The 19,334-nt window shown below is 40.3% G+C and overlaps 1 protein-coding gene across 1 annotated transcript in view; it reads left to right on the top strand.

Annotated features, from left to right (window-relative positions):
* Positions 1-19,334, top strand: part of TTN (titin) — a 275,933-nt gene that overhangs the window by 245,835 nt on the left and 10,764 nt on the right. The window contains exons 292-317 of the mRNA XM_049887553.1: positions 1,109-1,396; positions 1,510-1,809; positions 2,068-2,370; positions 2,470-2,775; positions 2,888-4,654; positions 4,954-5,247; positions 5,915-6,202; positions 6,320-6,619; positions 6,708-8,774; positions 8,877-9,179; positions 9,497-9,802; positions 9,896-10,186; positions 10,280-10,576; positions 10,729-11,034; positions 11,924-12,229; positions 12,312-12,593; positions 12,967-13,560; positions 13,684-13,971; positions 14,058-14,357; positions 14,722-15,024; positions 15,578-15,880; positions 15,978-16,562; positions 16,693-16,998; positions 17,114-17,413; positions 18,086-18,661; positions 18,766-19,071. Coding sequence (XP_049743510.1) covers positions 1,109-1,396; positions 1,510-1,809; positions 2,068-2,370; positions 2,470-2,775; positions 2,888-4,654; positions 4,954-5,247; positions 5,915-6,202; positions 6,320-6,619; positions 6,708-8,774; positions 8,877-9,179; positions 9,497-9,802; positions 9,896-10,186; positions 10,280-10,576; positions 10,729-11,034; positions 11,924-12,229; positions 12,312-12,593; positions 12,967-13,560; positions 13,684-13,971; positions 14,058-14,357; positions 14,722-15,024; positions 15,578-15,880; positions 15,978-16,562; positions 16,693-16,998; positions 17,114-17,413; positions 18,086-18,661; positions 18,766-19,071 — 11,865 coding nt within the window. The remainder of the gene's footprint in view (positions 1-1,108; positions 1,397-1,509; positions 1,810-2,067; positions 2,371-2,469; positions 2,776-2,887; positions 4,655-4,953; positions 5,248-5,914; positions 6,203-6,319; positions 6,620-6,707; positions 8,775-8,876; positions 9,180-9,496; positions 9,803-9,895; positions 10,187-10,279; positions 10,577-10,728; positions 11,035-11,923; positions 12,230-12,311; positions 12,594-12,966; positions 13,561-13,683; positions 13,972-14,057; positions 14,358-14,721; positions 15,025-15,577; positions 15,881-15,977; positions 16,563-16,692; positions 16,999-17,113; positions 17,414-18,085; positions 18,662-18,765; positions 19,072-19,334) is intronic.

Here is a 19,334-nt window from a genome sequence, read left to right as displayed (position 1 = left end):
CCTTCCCAACTTAACCTTTTATGATTCTTTGATTTTACAAGTTGATGCTTTCACTTTTCCATTTTATCAGAGTCAGTAATTGAAATTATGTTTGAGTCCTCAGAAAATATTCCTATTAAGTAAGTGAAAGACTAAACAGATTTGATGATGATAACATTAGCAGCAGCTAACAATTACTGGGTAATTTTCATGGATTCTCTCCCTTAGTCCTAACAGCCCTGAAAGTAGCCCATTTTAATAAGAGGAACTGAGGTTTAGGAGGTTGTGGAACTGTCCCCAAGGTCAAGCAAAAGCAGCTCATTAGTGAGGGAGTAGGTATGCAAACCCAAGCAGACAGACTCTAGAACCCTCTCTACATTGCTGTTGGCCCAAAATACACATACCTGACCATTCTGGAAAATAATTGGTACATTTCAACTCAACACTGGTTTCAAAATTATAATTTCATGAGAGTCGGGTACCCTATGATACTTTTTCTAAATGTTTTCCATTTTCGAAGAAGAAATTGAGCCAGTACAGTGTCTGGGCAAACCTCTTGACTCCCATCCTCATGCTGATAATCTCTGGGCTGCTTTCTATGAATCATGTTTTGTAGACATCAAATCACTAGTATTTGTGAGACTGTAAAGCCAGTCAAGCTTAATTCTGTTTCTCAAAGCCCTAAGCAGCTTGGGAGAAAACCTGTCATGTGAGCAGACAGCTCTTGAGTAGAGAATTCAGACTTCAAGGGTCTGATGTGAACTGCCCAAACTTGAATATTTGAACTGGGAAGGGAAAATAAAAAGAATTGGTGGTGTTTAGAGGAAGAGGAGTGAGAGCCTAGAGTGAAAGGAAATGTATAATGCAGCTTCTTCAGTGAAGTTCTCACTAATGTATCCTATTTCACCCCTGAAATAAGACACCTAATAAAATTAAAAATACATTTAAAAAGCACTTGTGTCCTTGTGCAATTAAGGCAGTGTCATTGGAGTACAGAGCTTGTTCACAATCTTTCATCCACGTCTAGGATAGAGGAGTGGCTTGTAAAATTTAAGTTTTTTAAATAATAAGTGAATAGGATTTTTACCCTTATGATCTTCTAAATATTTCTCATCTGTTCTTCTTACAGGTGCACCTGTAATTGATTTGCCTCTAGAATATATAGAAGTTGTCAAATACAGAGCAGGCACATCCGTGAAACTCAGAGCTGGCATTTCTGGCAAACCTGATCCTAAAATTGAGTGGTATAAAGATAATAAAGAGTTACAAACCAATGCACTGGTGTGTGTCGAAAATACCACTGACCTTGCATCTATACTCATCAAAGATGCCAATCGCCTTAATAGTGGAAGCTATGAATTAAAACTAAGGAATGCCATGGGCTCAGCCTCAGCTACCATCAGAGTACAGATTCTTGGTGGGTGACGAATACAGGCCAACGTTATGTTTTGCTTGCCTACAGCTTAGTCATTTTAAATCAGTAGCCTTTTGAAAAAATGCTAACATATTGCTTTGTTTTTTCACTGACAGACAAACCAGGGCCTCCAGGTGGACCAATTGAATTTAAGACCGTTACTGCTGAAAAGATAACCCTTTTCTGGCGGCCTCCAACAGATGATGGTGGTGCAAAAATCACTCACTACATTGTGGAAAAGCGTGAGACAAGCCGTGTAGTGTGGTCTATGGTGTCTGAAAATTTGGAAGAGTGCATCATTACAACCACCAAAATTATCAAAGGAAATGAATACGTCTTCCGCGTTCGAGCTGTGAACAAATACGGAGTTGGCGAGCCACTGGAATCTGATCCAGTTATAGCAAGGAATGCATTTGGTGAGACGTGATTTCATTAGAAATGGGAATCAAGCACATGAAAATGTAAAAATAAGTATAAACTATTCCTCTGGCCTGCGAATATGTTCTTTTGGAATGATTTTCTTTTGTATCATATCTCCTCTACCACCCTTTTCACAAAGTAGAAAGTATAATAAATGAAATTAGTGTTAATAGATAGGATTCAAAGATTGAAAGGTAGAATTTGTCAGCAATGTTGAGTCTTTGAACTCATTTTTCCTTTTCCTTTCTAAACAGTTACACCTGGACCACCAAGCATGCCAGAGGTGACAAAGATAACCAAGAATTCAATGACCGTTATCTGGAACAGACCAGTTGTAGATGGTGGCAGTGAAGTCAGTGGTTATTTGCTAGAAAAACGAGACAAGAAGAGTCTAGGATGGTTTAAAGTACTTAAGGAGACTATCCGTGACACCAGACAAAAAGTAACAGGACTCACAGAAAACAGTGAATATCAATACCGAGTTTGTGCTGTAAATGCTGCTGGCCTGGGTCCATTTTCTGAACCATCTGACTTTTACAAAGCTGCTGATCCTATTGGTAAGTGCTCATAAGTGCAGCATCTTCATGCATGTCTTCTTTTGTATGGCTAAATTGTACATAATTATGTAATTACTCTATTGTTAATGGCCATTCCAGATCCTCCAGGCCCACCAGCTAAGATAAGAATCACCGATTCAACTAAATCATCCATCACTCTTGGCTGGAGTAAACCTGTCTACGATGGAGGCAGTCCTGTTACTGGGTACACTGTCGAGATGAAACAAGGAGAGGAAGATGAATGGACTATTGTCTCTACCAAAGGAGAGGTCAGAACTACAGAATATGTGGTATCTAATCTGAAACCTGGAATCAATTACTACTTCAAGGTATCTGCAGTAAACTGTGCTGGACAAGGAGAACCTATAGAAATGACTGAACCTGCACAAGCTAAAGATATACTTGGTATGTACCCACTGATTTGGTTATGTTTTTATTTTTTATTAGAGTATCTCCAGGAAATCACTATTTTCTTGCTCTTAAAATTCATTATGTATGTCCATTTTTATGTCTACAGAGGAACCAGAGATCGACCTAGATGTGGCTCTCAGAACCTCTATTATAGCTAAAGCTGGTGAAGATGTGCAAGTGTTGATTCCCTTTAAAGGTAGACCTCCACCTACTGTCATGTGGAGAAAAGATGAGAAGAATCTCAGCAGTGATACCAGATACAGCATTCAAAACACTGATTTATCTTCATTACTCATTATTCCTCAAGTTACTCGCAATGATACAGGAAAATATATTCTCACGATAGAAAATGGAGTTGGCCAACCAAAGTCTTCAACTGTGACTGTTAAAGTGCTGGATACACCAGCAGCCTGCCAGAAACTACACCTCAAACATGTTTCTAGAGGTACAGTCACTTTGTTCTGGGAGCCTCCTCTCATTGATGGAGGGTCTCCCATAATAAATTATGTCATTGAAAAGAGAGATGCCACCAAGAGAACATGGTCTGTCGTGTCACACAAATGTTCCAGTACATCCTTTAAGGTGACAGATTTGTCAGAGAAAATTCCATTCTTCTTCAGAGTTCTTGCAGAAAATGAAATGGGAATCGGGGAGCCCTGTGATACTACAGAGCCGGTGAAGGCTGCTGAAGTACCAGCTCCTATACGAGATCTCTCGATGAAAGATTCAACAAAGACATCTGTTACCCTGAACTGGACCAAACCTGACTTTGATGGTGGTAGCATCATCACAGAATATGTGGTGGAAAGGAAAAATATAAACGAACAAACATGGTCATATGCAGGTATAACTAAGACGTGTGAAATTGAAGTTGGCCAACTTAAGGAACAGTCAGTCCTGGAATTCAGAGTGTTTGCCAAAAATGAGAAAGGACTAAGTGATGCTGTCACAATTGGGCCAATTACAGTGAAAGAGCTTGTCATCACACCTGAGGTCGACCTGTCGGAAATTCCTGGGGCACAAGTCTCTGTGAGAATTGGGCACAATGTACATCTTGAGTTACCTTATAAAGGAAAACCCAAACCATCTATCAGTTGGCTGAAAGACGGTTTGCCATTGAAAGAAAGTGAACATGTCCGTTTCAGTAAAACTGAAAACAAAATTACTTTGAATATCAAGAACGTCCGGAAGGAGCATGGAGGGAAATACACCATTATTCTTGATAACGCAGTTTGTAGAAACGTATTTCCCATTACAATCATCACACTTGGCCCACCCTCAAAGCCCAAAGGGCCTATTCGATTTGATGAAATCAAGGCTGACAGTGTCATCATGTCCTGGGATGTGCCTGAAGATGATGGAGGAGGAGAAATTACTTGTTACAGCATTGAAAAGCGGGAAGCTTCACAAACTAACTGGAAGATGGTGTGTTCAAGTGTTGCCAGGACAACTTTCAAAGTTCCTAATCTAGTCAAAGATGCTGAATACCAGTTTAGAGTTAGGGCAGAAAACAGATACGGAGTCAGCCAGCCACTTGTCTCAAATATTATTTTGGCAAAGCACCAGTTCAGGATTCCTGGCCCCCCAGGAAAGCCAGTTGTATACAATGTGACTTCTGATGGTATGTCACTCACTTGGGATGCTCCAGTGTATGACGGCGGTTCAGAAGTTACAGGATTCCATGTTGAAAAGAAAGAAAGAAATAGTATCCTCTGGCAAAGAGTTAATATATCATCAATATCTGGAAGAGAATATAGAGTCACTGGACTAATAGAAGGCCTGGATTACCAGTTCCGTGTATATGCTGAAAATTCTGCTGGCCTAAGCTCACCTAGTGACCCAAGTAAATTTACACTAGCTGTTTCTCCAGTAGGTAAGTGACTGAATATTATTCAAGTATATTTAATTCAGCAATTAAACATATTAGTAACAGTTTTTCTTCTACCCATTACGTTCCCACATACCTTCTTGTGACTAGAGAGTTGTCCAAGTAAAGCAAGGGGTTTCATTTTAAATCAGTCTAATAAAGTGATTTAAAGTTCTTTTTAAGGATTTTATGAAACAGACAGTTGACATTAATGGCTAAAATGCGTTTGCAGGGGCTATCCTTAACTGTTTTAAGAGTGGCTACAATAAATAATGATGCCTTTAAATTCCATATGATTTTTTTAGACCCACCTGGCATTCCTGACTACATTGATGTTACCCGGGAAACCATCACACTGAAATGGAACCCACCATTGCATGATGGAGGCAGTAAGATTGTGGCCTACAGCATTGAGAAACGGCAAGGGGATGATCGCTGGGTTAGATGCAACTTTACTGATGTCAGTGAATGTCAATACACAGTTACAGGACTTAGTCCTGGGGATCGATATGAATTCAGAATAATTGCAAGAAATGCTGTTGGGACTATAAGCCCACCCTCACAGTCTTCAGGCATTATTATGACAAGAGATGAAAATGGTAAGCATTTTAGAACTGATTTGCAATGTAACTAAGAACATTCACATTTTTAAAAAATACTTTCAGTCTCTGGTCCATAAAATGAAAACAGAGACATCAATTTCAAACAGATTGCCTGAGGTTGCTGTATGGATGAATTACAGACAACATATTTGACATCAATTCTTTATTTCAGCCCAATCCTATATAAATAGCAGGCAGGTGGGAATGAGTTTTCAACTTTGTAATTTCAGCCATGTTTAATAAAGGAAAAAAAAGGCTCTGAAGAATAACAGTCCATCTTTACTACTATTATTAAAAAACAACATACATCCAACAGTACAATCATCATCTTGCTTGAGTTCAGCTGATGACCTCTTAGAGGAACTTGTTTTAATATGTAGCACTACTAAGAGAAAAATGATCTGTCAATGATTCCTTTCTCTTTTTACAAATAATATTGCAAGATTAATAACATGACACACATAACAGGGAATAACCTAGTAATATGCAAACGTTTAACCCACAGTCTAAATTTTCAATTGTCAATCTACTTTTAAAATAGCTTTTGGTAACAGAGGCCAAGTCATTACTCTCCAGGCTTTATGATCTAATGCTAACTGAAAACATATTTAAGTCTGCCTCTACTAAACCAAACTAATACATAGTATTTCTGTTCCTTTTATAGTTCCACCAATAGTAGAATTTGGCCCCGAGTATTTCGACGGCATCATTATTAAGTCTGGAGACAGCCTTAGAATTAAAGCTTTCGTAAAAGGACGGCCAGTACCTCGAGTAACTTGGTTCAAAGATGGAGTAGAAATTGAAAAGAGGATGAATATGGAAATAACTGATGTCCTTGGATCCACCAGCCTCTTTGTTAGAGATGCTACTCGGGACCATCGTGGTGTATATACAGTTGAAGCCAAAAATGCTTCTGGCTCCACAAAAGCAGACATTACAGTAAAAGTACAAGGTACTTTTAAAATATCTTCTTAGTCTTAAAATTTATGGAATTTGGATTAGAGAAATGCGTAATTTTATTTTAATGGACAAAGAAAAAGAAACTAACCCTGAGACCTTTTCGTTATAGATACACCAGGAAAAGTAGTTGGACCAATAAGATTTACCAATATTACTGGCGAGAAGATGACACTGTGGTGGGATGCTCCACTTAATGACGGCTGTGCTCCTGTAACTCACTATATCATTGAAAAACGGGAGACCAGCAGACTTTCTTGGGCACTAATTGAAGATAAATGTGAAGCCCACAGTTACACGGCCATTAAACTTATAAATGGCAATGAATACCAATTCCGTATTTCTGCAGTTAATAAGTTTGGTGTTGGCAGGCCACTTGATTCTGACCCAGTGGTTGCTCAAATACAATACAGTAAGTATCCATTTTTACTCAGTGGTACTATGTCATACAATTTTCCAAGCAAATGTGTCTCACTGATTTTTTCCCACCCATTTTACAGCTGTTCCTGATGCCCCTGGCATTCCGGAACCTAGTAATGTAACAGGCAATAGCATTACCCTCACATGGGCTAGGCCAGAATCAGACGGTGGCAATGAAATTCAACATTATATCCTGGAAAGAAGAGAAAAGAAAAGCACGCGATGGGTAAAAGTGATCAGCAAACGGCCAATCTCTGAAACACGATTCAAAGTCACCGGCCTGACAGAAGGCAATGAATACGAATTCCACGTTATGGCTGAAAATGCTGCAGGAGTAGGACCTGCAAGTGGTATCTCAAGACTAATTAAATGTAGAGAGCCAGTCAGCCCACCAAGTGCTCCCACTGTGGTCAAAGTGACAGACACATCAAAGACAACGGTGAGCTTAGAATGGTCCAAGCCAGTATTTGATGGCGGCATGGAAATAATTGGGTATATTATTGAAATGTGCAAAGCTGACTTAGGAGACTGGCACAAGGTGAATGCAGAGGCATGTGTGAAAACAAGATATACTGTCACCGATTTACAAGCAGGTGAAGAATACAAATTCCGGGTTAGTGCTGTCAATGGTGCTGGAAAAGGAGACAGCTGTGAAGTGACTGGCACAATCAAAGCAGTTGACCGATTAACAGCTCCTGAGTTAGACATTGATGCAAACTTCAAGCAGACTCACATTGTTAGAGCTGGGGCCAGTATTCGTCTCTTTATTGCCTATCAGGGGAGACCTGTTCCTACAGCTGTGTGGAGCAAACCAGACTCTAACCTTAACATTCGCGCTGACATCCATACAACAGATTCCTTCAGCACCCTCACTGTGGAAAACTGCAACAGAAATGATGCTGGGAAATATACCCTTACTGTAGAAAACAACAGTGGTAGTAAGTCAATCACATTTACCGTAAAAGTGCTAGACTCTCCAGGCCCACCTGGCCCTATTACCTTCAAGGATGTGAACCGGGAATCTGTTACACTGATGTGGGATGCCCCTCTCCTTGATGGTGGTGCCCGAATCCATCACTATGTGGTAGAGAAGCGAGAAGCAAGTCGCCGTAGCTGGCAGGTTGTCAGTGAAAAATGCACTCGTCAGATCCTCAAGGTCAGTGACCTGGCAGAAGGCGTTCCATACTATTTCCGAGTTTCTGCAGAAAATGAGTATGGGGTTGGTGAACCCTATGAAATGCCAGAACCGATCGTAGCCACAGAACAGCCTGCTCCACCTAGGAGACTTGATGTTGTTGATACAAGCAAATCCTCCGTGGTCTTAGCTTGGCTAAAACCTGATCATGATGGAGGCAGCCGCATCACTGGCTACCTGCTCGAAATGAGACAAAAGGGATCTGACTTCTGGGTTGAAGCTGGTCACACGAAACAGCTGACTTTCACAGTGGAGCGTCTTGTGGAGAACACTGAATATGAATTCCGTGTGAAGGCCAAGAATGATGCTGGCTACAGTGAACCCAGGGAAGCCTTCTCTTCAGTCATCATCAAGGAGCCCCAAATTGAACCCACTGCTGACCTCACTGGAATCACCAATCAGCTCATAACTTGCAAAGCAGGAAGCACTTTTACCATTGATGTGCCAATCAGTGGTCGTCCTGCCCCGAAAGTAACATGGAAACTTGAAGAAATGAGACTTAAGGACACTGATCGAGTGAGTATCACAACAACAAAAGACAGAACCACTTTGTCCATAAAGGATAGCATGCGAGGTGACTCTGGCAGATACTTCTTGACCCTGGAAAATACAGCTGGCGTTAAAACATTCACCATCACAGTTGTGGTCATCGGAAGGCCAGGTCCAGTAACTGGTCCCATTGAGGTCTCATCTGTCTCGTCTGAATCATGTGTCCTGTCATGGGCTGAACCTAAAGATGATGGAGGCACTGACATCACTAATTACATAGTTGAAAAGCGTGAGTCTGGTAAAACATCCTGGCAGCTCGTCAATTCCAGTGTCAAGCGCACTCAAATTAAAGTCACTCATCTCACAAAATACATGGAATATTCTTTCCGTGTCAGTTCAGAGAATAGATTTGGTGTCAGCAAGCCTGTAGAATCAGCACCAATAGTTGCTGAGCATCCATTTGGTGAGAGAAATAAAAAATTTTATTGCAAATTCTCTATTATTAAACATTTCCTCTAAATTATACAAAACTGTATTCTTATTTGATATTTTTGTTTATATTTAGTCCCGCCAAGTGCTCCTACCAGACCTGAAGTTTACTCTGTGTCTGCCACTGCCATGTCTATTCGTTGGGAAGAACCATACCATGATGGTGGCAGTAAAGTCATTGGCTACTGGGTTGAGAAGAAAGAACGAAACACCATTCTTTGGGTGAAAGAAAACAAAGTGCCATGCTTGGAGTGCAACTACAAAGTGACTGGTTTAGTAGAAGGACTGGAATATCAGTTCAGAACTTATGCACTTAATGCTGCAGGTGTTAGCAAAGCCAGTGAAGCTTCAAGACCTGTAATGGCTCAAAATCCAGTTGGTATGTATCAGAACTTAAGGATATGTGTATACACACACACACATATATATATGGAGCCCTAGTGGCACAGTGGTTAAACACTCAGCTGCTAACCAAAAGGTCGGTGATTTGAACCCACCAGCTGCTCCACGGAAGAAAGATGTGGCAGTTTGCTTCCATAAAGATTTACAGCCTTGGAAACCCTGTGGGGGAGTTCTACTCTGTCCTATAGGGTCTCTATGAGTCAGAATTGACTCAATGATAACACGTTTGGTTTTGAGATATATATGTATATATTTGGTACAGTGTATATTTTTAACCTTATTTTTGCATCCCAGATGCACCAGGAAGACCAGAGGTGACGGATGTCACAAGATCAACAGTGTCACTGATTTGGTCTGCCCCAGTGTATGATGGAGGCAGCAAGGTTGTAGGCTATATCATAGAACGTAAGCCAGTCAGTGAAGTAGGAGATGGTCGCTGGCTCAAGTGCAACTATACCATTGTGTCAGACAATGTCTTCACTGTGACTGCTCTCAGTGAAGGAGACACTTATGAATTTCGAGTGCTGGCCAAGAATGCAGCAGGCGTAATTAGCAAAGGGTCAGAATCTACAGGTCCTGTTACTTGCCGAGATGAATACGGTAAGAAATAGTCAACATTCTCCTTTTAAATTATCACAATTCATATAAAAATAAACTGTCAGATATTCATTTGCATGGTTTGCTTATTAACAGCTCCACCCAAAGCCCAACTGGATGCCAGATTACAAGGCGATCTGGTGACCATCAGAGCAGGCTCAGATCTTGTTCTTGATGCTGCAGTTGGTGGTAAACCTGAACCCAAAATTATCTGGACCAAAGGAGACAAGGAACTAGATCTCTGTGAAAAAGTCTCTTTGCAGTATACAGGCAAACGAGCAACCGCTGTGATCAAGTTCTGTGACAGAAGTGACAGTGGGAAATACACTCTAACGGTGAAGAATGCCAGTGGAACCAAGGCTGTGTCTGTCATGGTCAAAGTACTTGGTAAGATTGTCAGAGTTCTTTTCTTTTATAGCATTTTTAAGTGTGGGAAGAAAGAATGATCTTTGTCATTGCATGTCATTATGTCTGCTTCAGATTCCCCTGGCCCATGTGGAAAGCTCACTGTTAGCAGAGTAACAGAGGAGAAGTGCACTTTAGCCTGGAGCCTTCCTCAGGAAGACGGAGGAGCAGAAATAACTCATTACATTGTGGAAAGACGCGAGACAAGCAGGCTCAACTGGGTGATTGTTGAAGACGAATGCCCAACCCTATCCTATGTGGTTACCAGAATGATCAAGAACAATGAATACGTATTCCGAGTGAAGGCAGTGAACAAATATGGACCTGGTGTACCTATTGAATCAGAGCCAATTATTGCCAGAAACTCATTCAGTGAGTATTAACACATTTAAACAATTTGGTAGTTGAAATGTAATGGGATCAATTTGGTAGTTGAAAATGTAATGGGGTCAGGAAACAGAAGCCACGTCAGTAGTGATTTGGTATAATTCTGACCATCCTTATTTTTATAAAAATATAAACAGCTATTCCATCACAACCTGGCATACCTGAAGAAGTAGGTGCTGGCAAAGAACATATCATCATTCAGTGGCTAAAACCTGAATCTGATGGTGGCAATGAGATCAGCAACTACTTAGTGGACAAACGTGAGAAGAAGAGTCTGCGCTGGACACGAGTCAACAAGGACTATGTGGTGTATGATACCAGGCTGAAGGTGACTGGCCTCATGGAAGGGTGTGATTACCAATTCCGCGTGACTGCAGTGAACACTGCTGGTAACAGTGAACCTAGTGGTGCTTCCAACTTCATCTCATGCAGAGAGCCATCATGTAAGTTCTAAGAATCATACATAATTCTAGGCCATCAAAACTGTATTACAAATAATTTTCCAACATTCCATTTTCAAGAAGTTGTAGAATTTATGAATGATTTAGAAAAGTATATGCTTTTAGAGTGACCTTAAATATAGCCTAATTCAGAGAACATCTTAACTATAACTACAGTTAGCATCGCTGAAAATTGTTGTAGTATTTTCCAGTCTATGAAAAAAATAAGTTATTCTACTGCCAGTAGGAAAGGGACATATTTTATAAGTCTTCCTAAGAATGGAGAAAAATACATTGTACTGATAATAACTACTAAAAAGAAAAAAAGGCAAAGTCCCTTTTAAGAAGTTTAGCAGGAGCATAAAGTCTCTAGTATTTGAATAAGTAACTAACAAGATGGGTGTCACAAGAGCTTCATCCTTTTACAAAGTTTGAACCCAGGAACTAAAAGGAATAAATCTCTGAAACTAAATGGGGAAGTTGAGGAAACTGATTTCTGTACTCATTAGAAATGCAGAAGGCACAAGTGATGCTAACTTAGTGAAAGACAAGCAATTAAAGAAAAGTCCCTGAAAAATGGATGTTTTAAGCAAGCAGTGAGCTTAGCTAGAAGGGGAAGAACACAGCCAAAGCAGAAAGAAAGAAAAATCTATCTTTCCAAAGTAGTTTATTCTTAAAATAATAATCATAATAATAATACTAAAGATAGTGATAGTGATAATATAGAACACGATACTGCCCTGTAATATCAGAAGAGCCCAATTACAAAGACTATCTTGGTGCGTGTGGACAAAGAGCAATAATGTCTTTGTGAATCAAGAAAACCACAAATACAAATCTCAAAGTGTCCTCATTTGTATAATATCTGTATCCACCTTATTAAATTCCACAGATACCCCTGGACCACCTTCTTCCCCAAGAGTTGTAGATACCACCAAGCACAGCATTAGTTTAGCATGGACCAAGCCCATGTATGATGGTGGTGCTGACATTATAGGATACGTTCTCGAAATGCAAGAAAAGGACACCGATCAGTGGTACCGAGTGCATACCAATGCCACGATAAGAAATAATGAATTCACTGTGCCAGACCTTAAAATAGGTCAGAAATACTCTTTTAGAGTTGCTGCTGTGAACGTGAAGGGTATGAGTGAATACAGTGAATCAACTGCCGAAATTGAGCCCGTGGAAAGACTAGGTATTTATAACAAATTTTTTGGTGAATTATTTTCTCATCATGCCTGTTTATGAATTAATCAAGTTTGACATTTACCTTCCAGAAATACCGGATCTTGAGCTTTCAGATGACCTAAAGAAAACAGTGACCCTCAGGGCTGGAGCCTCACTGCGCCTGATGGTGTCTGTATCTGGAAGACCACCTCCCATCATTACATGGAGTAAGAAGGGCATTGACCTTGCAAGCCGGGCAATTATTGACACCACTGAGAGCTACACTTTACTTATCGTGGACAAAGTTAATCGGTACGATGCTGGAAAATACACAATTGAAGCCGAAAATCAATCTGGCAAGAAATCAGCAACAGTCCTTGTTAAAGTGTATGGTAAGCATTTTTCTTAAAGTTGACTGTGCTGAGAGTAAGGAGTCCCTGGGTGACACAAATGGTTAAGCACTGTACTACTACCGGGTACCTTGGAAGACAGGCCTGGTGATGCACTTCTCAAAGGTCACAGCCTTAAAAACCCCTCTGGAGCACAGTTCTATTCTAACACACATGGGGTTGCCATGAGTCGGAATCGACTTCAACGGCAACTAAAAACAACATGCTGGGAGCAGATCTCTAAAAATATATGTATTGACCTACAATTGATCACCTCTCAAGAGAGAGGAACTACATTAATTGTATTTTCCTGCAAAAAAAAAAAAAAATCTATCAAATAGGAACCTAGCTTGGATTTTTTATTCCGTTTTTTTAGATACTCCTGGTCCCTGTCCTTCAGTGAAAGTTAAAGAAGTATCAAGAGATTCTGTGACTATTACTTGGGAAATTCCCACAACTGACGGTGGAGCTCCAGTCAACAATTACATTATTGAGAAACGCGAAGCTGCCATGAGAGCATTCAAAACAGTAACGACCAAATGCAGCAAAACACTTTACCGAATTTCAGGACTTGTAGAAGGAACCATGTACTATTTCAGAGTGCTGCCAGAAAATATTTATGGCATTGGAGAACCTTGTGAAACGTCTGATGCGGTTCTGGTCTCAGAAGTGCCTTTAGCACCTACAAAGTTGGAGGTAGTCGATGTCACCAAATCAACTGTGACCATTGCCTGGGAGAAACCACTCTACGATGGTGGTAGCCGACTCACAGGCTATGTTCTTGAGGCCTGCAAAGCTGGCACAGAGCGATGGATGAAGGTTGTCACCCTAAAACCCACAGTCCTGGAGCATACTGTTACCTCCTTAAATGAAGGTGAACAGTACTTATTTAGAGTGAGGGCACAAAATGAGAAAGGCATGTCAGAAGCAAGAGAGATCGTCACAGCTGTGACTGTACAAGACTTGAGAGGTATGTACTGGCTCTGGATGGCCAAAAAGTAACAATTGTAAAAAAATAAGAACATTCAGAATTCATAACACTTTAGCATTATAAATGATCCTTAAGAAAAAATGTCTAATTTCTTCTTCATAGTGTTGCCAACGATTGATCTTTCTACAATGCCTCAAAAGACCATCCATGTCCCAGCTGGCCGACCAGTAGAACTGGTGATACCAATTGCTGGTCGTCCACCTCCTGCTGCTTCCTGGTTCTTTGCTGGTTCCAAACTGAGAGAATCAGAGCGTGTTACAGTTGAAACTCATACTAAAGTAGCTAAATTAACCATCCGTGAAACCACTATAAGAGATACTGGAAAATACACACTTGAATTAAAGAATGTAACTGGAACTACTTCAGAGACAATTAATGTTATCATTCTTGGTAAGGATTATGACAAAGATAGAAGCAAGTTGTTGATTTTGATTTGAAATTAAAATTAATTTCCTGGACTTCTTTTTCTTTCACAGACAAGCCTGGTCCACCAACTGGGCCTATCAAGATTGATGAAATTGATGCTACTTCAGTTACCATTTCCTGGGAACCACCGGAGTTGGATGGTGGCGCTCCATTGAGTGGTTACGTAGTAGAACAACGTGATGCCCATCGTCCAGGATGGCTGCCAGTTTCTGAATCAGTGACTAGACCAACATTTAAGTTTACTAGACTCACTGAAGGAAATGAGTATGTGTTCCGTGTGGCTGCAACAAATCGCTTCGGAATTGGCTCTTACTTGCAATCTGAAGTCATAGAATGTCGCAGCAGCATCAGTAAGTCCTTGGACCCTTCCACCATTCTCCCTATCTCCGATTTTATATGTCAACAAAGGAATTGAAATTCACAAAATGAACCTCAGAGTCTTTCTGAGGTTTCTAAATCTCTTAGATGTTTTCAACATTGTTAGACTTTTTTTTTTTTTTTTTTAATGTAATCACTTTTATGAAAGAGGGAAGGAGGAAGGAGGGAAAGGACTGAATATGTTATAGGGAGGAAGAAATACACAATGCATAAATGAGGGACATCAAGAAAAGTACAACAGTGAAAATAATCACTAAGGTCTTGTATATCATTTAAGATGCCAACTCTTTGATTTTTTCTTATTGCCATATTTTGTTTACCCCTGTCTTTCTGCAGGTATTCCTGGACCCCCAGAAACATTACAGATATTTGATGTCTCCCGTGATGGCATGACGCTGACTTGGTATCCACCAGAAGATGATGGTGGCTCCCAAGTGACTGGATACATTGTGGAGCGCAAAGAAGTGAGAGCAGATCGATGGGTCCGTGTAAATAAAGTACCAGTGACGATGACACGATACCGTTCCACTGGCCTTATTGAAGGCTTAGAATATGAACACCGTGTCACAGCCATTAATGCAAGAGGGACTGGTAAACCAAGTCGTCCTTCCAAACCCATTGTTGCCATGGATCCAATTGGTAAATACATTTTGTTTAAGTAAGGTTTATTGAAGTATAATTTATATATAGCAAAACCACCCTTTTTAAGTATATAGTTCTATGGGTTTTGAAAGATGTATACTGTTATGTACTCATCACCACAATCAAGATATAGAGTATTTCCATCATCCCAAAAAGTTCCCTTACATCCCCTCCCATCACCTTGGGCCTTAACAATCACTGGTATATAAGGTTTTATATTCTTCTCTTAAATTTGAATCCTTCTCTTTAAAATGGGAATCATAATAGATGCCCTATATCGGTTAAAATTTTAAGACAATATTTCTGAAAACAGTTTTTTAAAAATTGTTTATAAAAGATAGTAGTTGCGATCACAAATAAAACATATCTAAAACAAAGAAAAAAGCAAGAGCGTTCAGTATTTTAACTGATAAAATAAATGAAATTTTCACAAAATAAAAAAATATTCTAATGCAAACAGTCCATGTTTCACCAGTTTACTGAATTTGTTAGATGCCACAGCTGATTTTCCACTTTACAGCAACCTTAACAAGTATGTTGTCTTATTCAGCTCCTCCAGGAAAGCCACAAAACCCAAGAGTTACTGATACAACAAGGACATCAGTCTCCCTGGCCTGGAGTGTCCCTGAAGATGAAGGAGGATCTAAAGTCACAGGCTACCTAATTGAAATGCAAAAAGTAGATCAACATGAATGGACCAAATGTAACACTACCCCCACCAAGATTCGGGAGTATACTCTAACACACCTACCTCAGGGCGCTGAATACAGATTCCGAGTCCTAGCTTGTAATGCTGGTGGACCTGGAGAGCCTGCAGAGGTACCAGGAACAGTCAAAGTCACCGAAATGCTTGGTAAGACATATGATCATCTGCTTTCTGCTATGATTGCCCTAAGATATTTCCCAGCCAAAACAAAAATTCTGAACTATAACCCTACATTTCTCCCCAGAATATCCTGATTATGAACTCGATGAAAGATACCAAGAAGGTATCTTTGTAAGACAAGGTGGAGTCATCAGACTTACCATACCAATCAAAGGAAAACCACTCCCAGTATGTAAATGGACCAAGGAAGGCCAAGATGTTAGTAAGCGTGCCATGATTGCAACCTCTGAAACACACACTGAGCTCGTAATCAAAGAAGCAGACAGGGATGATTCTGGCATCTACGACCTGGCTCTGGAAAACAAATGTGGCAAGAAAGCTGTTTACATCAAGGTCAAGGTGATTGGAAGTCCCAACTCTCCAGAAGGGCCACTTGAATATGATGACATACAAGCTCGCTCTGTGAGGGTCAGCTGGAGACCTCCTGCTGATGATGGCGGTGCTGATATTATAGGCTACGTTCTCGAGAGACGAGAAGTACCTAAAGCTGCCTGGTATACCATTGATTCCAGAGTCCGAGGTACATCTCTGGTGGTAAAAGGGCTCAAAGAAAACGTGGAATACCATTTCCGTGTTTCAGCCGAAAACCAGTTTGGCATAAGCAAACCCCTGAAATCTGAGGAACCAGTCATACCCAAAACACCACTGAGTAAGTGCTCTTTCAGTCAAAAATATTATTAAATTCTTTGTTTCTCTTTTATTTTGAAATGAATGCAATCACTTTACAAGGTTCAGGACTGTGCTCTAATGCATGTGTGTTTTCCACTTGATATTCCTAGATCCTCCAGAGCCTCCAAGCAATCCTCCAGAAGTACTCGATGTGACCAAGAGTTCCGTCAGCCTGTCCTGGTCCCGACCCAAAGATGATGGTGGTTCTCGTGTCACCGGTTACTACATTGAACGCAAAGAGACATCGACTGACAAGTGGGTCAGACACAACAAGACTCAGATAACCACCACAATGTACACCGTTACTGGCCTTGTGCCTGATGCTGAATATCAGTTCCGCATCATCGCACAGAATGATGTTGGCCTAAGTGAGACCAGCCCTGCTTCAGAACCAGTTGTTTGCAAAGATCCATTTGGTAAGGAAAGAGTTTCTAAAGGGGTTAAAATCAAAGAAGCAAGCTATCTTTGGTCTTTTTCTTTTATTTCAGTAGTAAAATGTATTTCCCTTTTTAATTGTTTTAAAATATTCAGATAAACCAAGCCAACCTGGAGAACTTGAGATCCTTTCAATATCCAAAGATAGTGTCACTCTACAGTGGGAGAAACCTGAATGTGATGGTGGCAAAGAAATCCTTGGATACTGGGTTGAATATAGACAGTCTGGAGACAGTGCCTGGAAGAAGAGCAGTAAAGACCGTACCAAGGACAGGCAGTTTACAGTAGGAGGTTTGCTGGAAGCTACTGAATATGAATTCAGAGTTTTTGCTGAGAATGAGACCGGACTTAGCAGACCTCGAAGAACTGCTATGTCTGTAAAGACTAAGCTAACATGTAAGTAGCCTTTAGTTCTCTGCTGATAAGTTACAAACTAAACAACATATTGAAGCTAATTCCTCCTCTATACTAAGTAGATCTCTGGGAGGTTTTAGTGGAGAGCCAAGTGTATGGCAAGATATCACTGGCATATGCACACACAGGCCATAGTTGGTAAGTTCTGTAAGAACCATTCCAAGCCCATAACCTCAGCAGAAGATGTTAGGTGCAGTGAACTGAGCACATTCCTGGAAGAATTTCTCCCCTCTAGTGCAAAAAAAAAAAAAAAAAAAATTTTTTTTTTTTAAGTGCAATGGTTTTTGTGTACCTCCTAACAAGATTTGAAGGGTCAAGAAATGCACCCTATTTCAATGAACCTAAGCTAGGGCAAGGGTACTACAGGTTTACAAAGAACTCATATCTCCCCAAAACCCTATACATTGCTAATACCCTACCAATCATAAAGAGAAAAGCCCCTCTATAAAATGACCTGAAGATGTGCACATTGAATCTATATTTTTCATATGACTAGGAAAATTACTGAAGGAGATTTTAAGAATTAGACTCATATGTAAATCATGATATCTAATAAAGTATTCATCAATGTTTATAAATTCACTCCTGACATACAAAGAGGATTATAGATTCAGTAGTAACAATACATTTAATATTATTTTTCATAACTTATAGCTGGCGAGGCTCCAGGAGTACGCAAAGAAATGAAGGATGTTATCACCAAATTGGGTGAAGCTGCTCAACTCTCATGCCAGATTGTTGGAAGGCCTCTTCCTGACATTAAGTGGTGCCGATTTGGTAAAGAGCTCGTACAAAGTCGGAAATATAAAATGTCTTCAGATGGACGCACACATACTCTGACAGTAATGACAGAGGAACAAGAAGATGAAGGCGTCTATACCTGCATAGCTACCAATGAGGTTGGAGAAGTAGAAACCAGCAGTAAGCTTCTCCTGCAGGCAACACCACAGTTCCATCCTGGTTACCCACTAAAAGAGAAGTATTACGGTGCTGTGGGTTCTACACTTCGACTTCATGTTGTGTACATCGGCCGTCCAGTACCTGCTATCACTTGGTTCTATGGTCAGAAGCTTTTGCAAAACTCAGAAAATATTACTATTGAAAATACTGAGCACTACACTCATCTTGTCATGAAGAACGTCCAGCGTAAGACCCACGCTGGGAAATACAAAGTTCAGCTCAGCAATGTTTTGGGAACAGTTGATGCCATCCTTGATGTGGAAATACAAGGTATCTTCTTTCCCTTTCAGGGCCTTATATTTTTAAGGTTAAAAAAAAAAACCTTGGGAAGCACACCATGAAAACCACTACAATTGTCTATTTTCCCCCAACAGATAAACCAGACAAACCGACAGGACCAATTGTTATTGAGGCTCTACTGAAGAATTCTGCTGTAATCAGCTGGAAACCACCTGCAGATGATGGAGGCTCCTGGATCACCAATTATGTGGTGGAGAAATGTGAGGCAAAGGAAGGGGCTGAATGGCAATTGGTGTCTTCAGCCATCTCAGTGACAACCTGTAGAATTGTGAACCTCACAGAAAACGCTGGCTATTATTTCCGGGTTTCGGCTCAGAACACCTTCGGCATCAGTGAGCCTCTAGAAGTCCCATCAGTTGTGATCATTAAGAGTGCATTTGGTGAGTGCAACCTGATTTGTGTATCTCCATATGATAAAAGCCACAGAAAACTGTTTTTAACAGAAATAAATTTTGTGAGGAAATAGCAGATTCAGATAAAGTCCAAAAGCCAATTTTTGCATTTCTAAAAGGGAAAATGTATTCCCTATCTTCTTCTTTTAAAAAGGAACTTTTTTGGCAGTAAGTTTCTTAGTACAAAACAACCAGTTTAATTTTTCTGGGATACTATTTTTTAATAGAACTTGGGCTCATCACATTGTATT

This window comes from Elephas maximus, chromosome 6, assembly GCF_024166365.1.
Source record: "Elephas maximus indicus isolate mEleMax1 chromosome 6, mEleMax1 primary haplotype, whole genome shotgun sequence".
Taxonomy (NCBI): Eukaryota; Metazoa; Chordata; class Mammalia; order Proboscidea; family Elephantidae; genus Elephas; species Elephas maximus.
The sequence above is the reverse complement of the archived record's forward strand: the minus strand, read 5'-3'. Positions and strand labels throughout refer to the sequence as shown.